The sequence below is a fragment of the Physcomitrium patens genome, chromosome 16 (genome assembly GCF_059467195.1).
Source record: "Physcomitrium patens ecotype Gransden chromosome 16, ASM5946719v1, whole genome shotgun sequence".
Lineage (NCBI taxonomy): Eukaryota > Viridiplantae > Streptophyta > Bryopsida > Funariales > Funariaceae > Physcomitrium > Physcomitrium patens.
In genome coordinates, this window is record NC_143425.1 from 8120279 (window position 1) to 8128680 (window position 8402).

Genomic DNA, 8402 nt, shown 5'->3' on the forward strand with positions numbered 1-8402 from the left:
GCGAGTTGTGCGGAGTTTCATGCACCTGGGGCAAAGCAAAGCTCCCCACAAATCCCACATGGCCAGATTGGTTGAGGAACAAGGAGCTTCACAAGGCCAATCCAAGTCCAAACTAAAAACCAAACAAAGGAGGGGAATAGTTATTAAGCAGAGATGGAGAAGACCTAGTTATTTGTGGAGAGTGGGAGTGAAGTAGGAAGAACCATCAGTTTTTTCACATTTTTAACCCACTGATTTTCTGGGTCTTCGCTCTCAGTAGGCCCCCCTTCCTTCCCCTGCAGAGGGAATGTTAATTCTTCTGGGAGAAACATGAGGCATATGTCATGGGATATTGCCCCCACCACTCTCCACCCCAAAAGTGTCTTTTAGAATGGGTCAATGTCAAAGGAAAGAAAAGAAAAAAGGCACCCAATTCTACACAAAAGCCAACTAAAATCTCAAGTCGAACTTCTGCTCCCCCTGAGGACAGGGAGGGGAAGTCCACCACCAGATCAACAACAACAACTGTCACTTCTGCACTGTGAGTGAGATTGTAGTAGCCCTGTTGTTGATTTGCAAAAGGGAAGGTGCAGAATGAAGCCCACACATCCTTTCTGTTGCAGTCACAGCCTCCAGTGGTGGTGGTGGCGGTATACCCAACCAACTAAGCCCAGTTGCAGGATGTGGAAAAAGTGGGAGAACGGTTTCTAACGGTTGAATGAATCTGTCACTTTGTTTGAGGGCTCCATGTTGCTTAACAATGGTTCACGTCAATGGAGGGAGACTCGTGCCCATGGAAAATGAATTTCTGGGTGTCGAGTTTCGCCCTCGTAGCCGAGACCACCATCACCATGAAGAAGAAGAAGAAGAAGAAGAAGAAGATAACATTGAAGAAAAAAGTGGTTTACTGTGAGGGAAAAAACACAAAAAAATATTTTATTTTATTTTATTTTGCTTCCTCAGATGTTGAAATCATCAGACTGTTGCCTAGTACAGCAAATGTTGTTTGGTTGATTTTGTCAAGTTAGAAGACGTTTGAAGAAGCAGAAGAAAGTGCCGATCGTGATTTTGTAAAATGTAGAGTGAGCAGCACTTAACTGTGAATAAAGTGGACGCTAAGCATTCACATTGAACACTACAATCTCTCCCTGGGGGTTGACTGGTAGGACTAGCTGACGATGGAAACACAACTACGCTCCCTGCTTTACTTGTATCTTCATTCTAAAGAGCAAATAAACTTAAGTAGAAACAAATTATGTTTCTGTGTCAAGTACACCTAATTAAACAAATAGCATAGCGGAAACGCTTTTTTCATGCAACATCATCAACGCCTCGAAGGACTTTCAGGTTTGAATTTGGATCCAACAGATCATGGAACTCAACAATGTGTCTAAGAATCTCGACATCCTCATCGAACTACTTACAATTCATACCTCATCACATTTTTATTTTCACCTTCAGATGGAGTTCTTCGGAGCTGATTTTAATGCTTTAGGAAGTCATGGAGTCACTGGTGTTTCTCACACTATTCCACAAATTTCAGTTATGTTATAAAACGAAACCTGTCAATGAAACCACGACGGTGATATGTTGTTGCTTAGATTACTCCCCACAAACTAGTGCTTGCTCCTCTTGACGCCGAACATTAGCAAGTGAAAAGGGAGGACAATCACAGGCACTGCATTAAGTTCAGACTCTCCTTGGAATTGTTTCTACTTGCAAGGGAACTGAGTAAATCTGATGTATCCATATCCACATCCACCGACTTTAACTTGCTGATTTTCACCCTTTGCATCGCTTCCAAAACGTCCAATTCCACATTGCAAAATGAAATATGTGATTCATATATCTAAAGCAAAGCGAAGAAAGAAAGAAAAAGTGTTTTACAATAACCTACTTTCGGAGTTTTTAGAAAATCTTACCAACCCATTCCATTGGATTCATAGAATGGGCAGCAACAGTCCATGCTCTATATTGCATTGTTTTTTTCCTCAAGCTGATGATAAGAGCTACTAACACTTGTTCCAATTTCGACACACAAATAAATCAACTGAAAGGATAATGAGGTATTTAGAATTAAAGTTGTGATGTGAGCATTGGATAAAATTCTTTCCCTGTAAAAGCTTCTCGTATTGAAGTCTTGCTTTGATTCTGTTTTTTATTTTTTATTTTTTTGTATATATATACGCTTTGCTCCGACAAGGGAGACGATATGCTTCAAACAGAACGCTTTCTGGTGACAATGATGTGATTCAAATTTGGAAAATTTAGCATCTCATTTGTTTATTTATAATCTTATCTTATAGTATATATAAACTTGATCACTAAATGTAGCATCATTCTATTTGATATCAAAAATGAATTGTCAAAATTGTATTGTACATACAAATACCATTCAACTTTTTTTGTTAAAGATTTTGTTTACTGTCAAATAAATTGCACCGTGGTGTTTATACATAGTTCAAACTTTTGCTAAAATTCGATTACATTGTTAGAAATTGGAACTTATAGTTATAGAAATAATACAAACTTACCAGATAATATCAAAATAAATCCAACTGAAGATACTTGAATAAAATACATTTGATGTTGAAATTTTAATTAAAAAACTTGATTAATAATATTATAAAATATTATATTTTTATTTATTTATTGTTAATTTAAAAATTTAGAGCAAAGCATGATTCTTCACATGCAAGAAATAAGAGTTTCTGAATATTTGTTACAAAAATACAAGTTTATGAACTTATCAAAAGAATTTTTGCCAAGAATTTTCAACTTTTTGTATGAACATAATTAATGTTGGTGGTTGCATAGATTCAACTTTTATTGCATCTACCAACTTTATTTGTTATTACACTTATGTTGTAACAGAATTTATCTTTTTTTCTTCATCTTAATATTTTTTTTAAAAAGTAATTATATTGATAATAAATTTGATAAATTATCAATATATAAATAAACAGTTTATATCTTCTAAAGAAATATTTCAATTTTCAGATTTTTCTTTTATGATATTAATGACATATATAGAATTTATGGAATTAATAGTGAGTGGAAGTAATTTTAAAATATTTGATTAACATTATCTTTTTTGTAAGACATTATAAAAGTTTTTAGAGGTAAATATGATCTACAACTGTTGTTAGATGTGCTATGTGGTCATACAAACTTCTCTTGAAACAATTTGGATTTGAAACGGTACTATAGAAGTGTTGCACAACTTTAATACTTGTAAAACAAGCTTTGTGGTCCTTAATAAAATTTCAAGTGACCTTTGTCTTAGTTAATATATACATGATGGTAAAACTAAGACCATCTTTAGTCTAATTGATATCTCTCTTGTATTTTAATTCTCTTTAATATTTTTATACTTAAAAATAACTAGTCAAAACATTTGATATATGTTTTTTATATGCAATATTTAAAATTTTAATATTTATATATGTGTATATTAATTATTTTTTAATAATTATTTTTGAAATTTATATCTTTAAGGCTTAGTATTTATATAGCTACAGGAATCATATTACTTTAAACAGTCTTATTAAGTTATTTGTAACGCGATCAATATTTCAACCACAAAGAAAAAAAAGAAAAAAAAGAAAAAACATGTAAAAAATGTGTGTGTGTGTGTATATATATATATATATATATATAGAAAACCAAAAATTTATGAGAGCTCTAAAACCACAAACTGATAATGATTAAAAAAAAATCCAATAAGATTGTACATAGGTCTATAAATATTGATTCTATAGGAAGAAAAGATAAGTTAGTTGTATGTACACCATTGGAGCTTAAAAAAATCAGAAATAGCTTATTTGAAAATTAGACTTACAAGTAGACATGTCCTAACAAAATCCAAGAAAAAATGCTTATATATATATATATATATATATTTCTTTTAGTAAGTATCAATTTTTGGAAGATGAAAAAAATTCAGTTTATTATTTAATCAAAAAGAAAATTAAGATGTTGCATAATTGTTATATGTTTTGTATCATTCAAAGGTAATGGAAATTTAAAATTTTCTTAAAATACAATAGGATTTTTATTTGATTTTCAAGGACTTTGTTTTAAGACAAAAAATTCAATGTACTATTTATTATTGTTGTTGGTTTTTAAAGAATAACACAATTGAGTTTAACTTATTTTATTGAGTACAAATCAGTAATATATTTTGGAAATATTTGTGAATACTTAAGTTGTAACATACATATTATTATTTTTTTATTATAAATGATGCAATTCAAAAAAGAGAGGCCATTACATGAATACAATAGTCTAGGATAACTCTTTGAAAATCTCTTCATATTAAACATTTAAGATTCTACAGTGTTTAAATAGGTTTTTCATATTTAATTGTGACTTACATGTTCTTAAAGTAGGCAACTTTGGCCAAGTATATAAGTATATTTGTACATCTTTTATACACTAAATAAAATAGTATATGGTATTGAGATTATTAAACAATAAATTTATTTAGATGAAGAAGATTTTGATTTGAAGATATAAATCTATAATAATTAAAATCATACAAAAAATATTACATATTTTACATCAATAATAACAAGAATATTTATAAACTGTAGTATTTTTTCTTTGATAGGATACTTTCAAAAGTGATGTTTTAAACTTTATACAAAAATATTCAAATATGCTTTTAATAATCTATATTAATTCTTTGGAATAATTCATATTCAGTAAAAATTTGATTTGATTTGATTTGATTTGATTTTTTTTTTTTAGTTTTAATTTCTATTACATTAATTTTGATATTTTCTTATAAATATTAGATAAGATTAATATTTTATGGTTATATATTATATTTAAAGGTAAATGCAAAGAAAACACTAGAAAATTGCACATCAAAACAATTAAGAGAGAAAATCACATTAGATTATAGTAATTTACATTGTTTAAAATATATAAGTCAAAATCAAATTGGGCATTGATTATTGTGTTCAGTAAAAAGTTATAGTGGGAAAAGAAACCTTTGGGGTATTGTTTATTATGTAAATTGCTAGTTTAAACAATGAAGTCATCTATTTTATTTTTGACACATAACATATGTTATGCGAAATTTATTACTTATATTTTAAATAGGACTTACCAATACTATATTTTTCATTGTATGTTTCGTGTGGAAGTATCGTTACTTCATAAATCAAATTTGAAAAACGGTTATAATTTTTTATTCATTTTATACATCTAAAAAGAATCACATGTAGTATATTGTATCTTTAGGACTGGAAGGGAAACGGTTGGATTCGACATTCTGCTGTAAATATTTCCAGTGTGCAAACGAAGTGGATAGTTTGCTACTCATTCCAAAAAATGCATGGCAGCCTCACAATTATTAAAAAAAAAATAGTACTTTCCATTAACCTGCAACGCCCTTAAAAAGGGAGTAAAAGTAGAGTCTTTCATGGACTGCAGTCTGTCGTTGCAACTACTATACTCTGATTGGCTTTCATAAATTTGGGGTGGGAACCTCACATTCTACTCCTCACAACTGATTCTTCCAACTTCAACTTATATCCGCAAAAGCTTCTTACAACCTACCACTAGAGCCTACCAATTCAACTAAGCGATACTGACCAACTCTCAAAGTGTCATCTAATTCGGAGTCGGACCCAGTAAATGAAAAATTGTTAGTGAAGCTTTTCAACCTGTCTTGATCAGAGGAACTTTATTCAGAATTTTCCTTCACAACCCCAACAACAGCCGGCCGAATCACACGGTCATGCAGCTTGTATCCAGTCTACACACGAGTGAGCACAACTCAGCGTCAGCACATAACCAGGTGAAATCTGACAAATCAAAATAGCAAAGCAACAAATATTAACGACAGCGACAACGGTGGACATCACCTGGGAAAGATCGATACTAGTCAAGGGTGATACTTTTCAGTGACGCACCTAATGAGGATAGAAAATTCAAGCTTTTGACCACATATGTCTACTTGCGGAGTCCCGCAGATTTAATCAAATACGTACCTTTAAGACCACAGCTACAGTGCCCGGGGTTTTATTGGCATCCTCAACTTCGAAGACCGCTTGATGTTCATTCGGATCAAAAACTATGCCTTCAGGATTGAATCGCGTTAGGCCATGCTTCTCGAACACCTGCGAGAAGCGAAAGTTGTCCCATTCAGGGTTTAAATTTGAGCACTTGCGAAATTAAGTACTGCACTTTTCACGCAAGGGCATGTGCAAGAAGACAGATAAAAGTAGTGCAACGCTGTCGAATGCAACTATGTACGACTGAGAAATCGTACAGCAAGATACGAGGTCTCTCTCTCTCTCTCTCTCTCTCTCTCTCACACACACACACACACACCTTCATAAGCTGTTTGTCAGTCATCTCTACACCTTCGAGCAATGAAACCAATAATTTCGCGTTGATCTCTGCGTCATCCGCAGATACAGATTTCCGAACAGTCTCCAAAGCACGTCCAAGGTTGTCAGCGACGTCAAGAAGACTCTGGGCAAAATCCTGCACGTTTCCAACCGTTTAATTCAGGTTCACACAAGCACGCGAATAAATACACGGGCATACAATCCCCATGCTTCCTCCAAGGATTTGACCACGTTCCAAGAAGAAAATTCATGTACCTGAATAGAATATTTTCTAGTCGACTCAGCCTCTCGTCTTGTGCGATCTATGAGATTTTCCATTTCAGCATAACTGCGTAAGAGCTTGTCCTTTGTCTGAGTCAATGCTCGGTCTTTCTCTTCAAGAAGGGCCTCCCGTTCACCTAGTAGCCCTAATAGATCTTCGTTCTCTTTTGCTAAATCTTTATCTGTTTTTACGTCCTGTTCAACACCTGAACCACAATGAGAGTTTCCATAGCACACGATTCAGTTTACGCCCAAAAAAGTAATTCTCATCAGCATGACCAAGTAAAACAATTGAAATTACAATTACACTAAAAATCAGAAATAGAGACGCGCAAGGCTCCAATATCATAATTTTACGACACTAAATTTTGTTGTGCATTGACAAAACAAGCTGTAAAATATTCCCAAAACATACATATGACACATTTTGTCAATTAATACAGAAATAGATTTTGTTGCGTAGAGGCAACACACGTTACGTCTTCCAAGCTAACAACGGATATAGATCCGCTTAAATGATCCTTGCCCAATTAACTGTAGCGATAAATGTTAGGTCTCTTCTGAAAAGCGAATACGGTCCACAATCCCAACCTGTAATTTCGATCTACTAACCTGTGCCACCTTTGTCGTCACCGATGCAAGGTTGAATTGGCTCGACTTTCTCTTCTGAGCTGGCCGCAGCCGCATCAGTCGTAGAGCCTCCTACTGCACCAGGCTTGCCACTCACTTCTGGGGAAGTAGCAGAAGAAAAACTGGCACTATATAAGCTCGGACATGATTCGAACGAAGGAGCGGCATGAGAGACCGGGGAGGCTGCAGATGCCCATCTGAACTGCGAAGAACACAGCCCGAGAAAGAAAGCCTAAATTTAATAAAAGGTACAACAAAGAACTGCTAGATCTAACAAATTCTACGGACACCGTTCCATCAATTAGAAGAATGTCAATTTAGTCCCAAATTATAAACTAGAATTCCTTCAAATTTGACACTGCAGGATCCAGAGAGAGACTCACAACCCAACTTTTAAAAATTCCAGGAAACCCTAATTCCGAATTCTTTGCCAAATTTTCAAGGACATATGCGTTACCTGTATATCAAATTGCCTCAAAAAACAAAACACACACACAAAATCATATGCAACCCATGCATTCGCTCAATACCTCTCAATACTCAGAAATATGAACGAAATTAGCCAATTACTTCTTAAACCCTCACTCTCAGGCAATACCACTTTCTATTTCAGATATTCGCACCTTTTGAAACGAGTTCATCAAATGCAAATCCGAATCTCGCAATGACTGCAGAGCAGAAGGACGACTACATTCGCGCATGGGCTTCGCGGGGGCCGTTTCACGAACAGCACCTCGGGCGACGCGCGAGGGCTCCTTTTTAAATGCTCTCAACAGAGCCCGCGCATAGTGCATGCTGCGCTGCGCGTTGCTCATGGTGCCCGGCTTTTCCTGGCCTTAACTTAACCCAATTAAAACGGGAGGCAATGTGGGTGACACAGCAATGCAGCGATGAATCGAAATGAGGCCTGGCGATCGTCACGAGCACGATCGATTGCGCGGAGACGACGACAACGACGAAGAGAGACCCATCAAAACCGTCGCCCCGATGCCCATAGCAGCAACTCCCAGCTCGCCATAAACCCTAATCGGGGATCCACGATGGATGAACGACGATGTCAATAAATGATAATAGTTTGTAATTATGAATATATCATTCGTTCTTCATTCGTTGTGCTACATCATTTCCTGGGGGTGTTCGAGAATGTCCAGCGAGCCACGGGAAAGG

The 8402-nt window shown here is 34.9% G+C and overlaps 1 protein-coding gene and 1 long non-coding RNA gene across 2 annotated transcripts; both read right to left on the minus strand.

The window, feature by feature from the left end:
• Window positions 1-2163: 2163 nt before the first annotated feature.
• Window positions 2164-4417, minus strand: LOC141046334 (uncharacterized). Its single transcript, XR_012219211.2, has 2 exons — window positions 2514-4417; window positions 2164-2212 (listed from the first exon to the last, which is right to left on the minus strand). It is a non-coding gene; the product is annotated as an uncharacterized LOC141046334 (long non-coding RNA).
• Window positions 4418-5338: 921 nt separating this feature from the next.
• LOC112293152 (grpE protein homolog 2, mitochondrial) lies at window positions 5339-8190 on the minus strand. The gene is made up of 6 exons (XM_024542301.3): window positions 7859-8190; window positions 7218-7437; window positions 6600-6811; window positions 6325-6480; window positions 5982-6110; window positions 5339-5746 (listed from the first exon to the last, which is right to left on the minus strand). Exons 1-6 carry the CDS (start codon window positions 8048-8050, stop codon window positions 5675-5677), a joined length of 981 nt encoding a protein of 326 aa, XP_024398069.1. The 5' UTR covers window positions 8051-8190; the 3' UTR covers window positions 5339-5674.
• Between the last annotated feature and the right edge of the window lie 212 nt (window positions 8191-8402).

Bases quoted from the DNA above. Each gene is read 5' to 3' on its own strand.
- LOC112293152 (XM_024542301.3), bottom strand. From the start codon at position 8,050: ATGAGCAACGCGCAGCGCAGCATGCACTATGCGCGGGCTCTGTTGAGA. The intron at 6,812-7,217 runs GTTAGTAGATCG...ATTGTGGTTCAG, and splicing joins TGACGACAAAGGTGGCACAG to GTGTTGAACAGGACGTAAAA. The intron at 5,747-5,981 runs GTACGTATTTGA...ACTCGTGTGTAG, and splicing joins CTGTAGCTGTGGTCTTAAAG to ACTGGATACAAGCTGCATGA.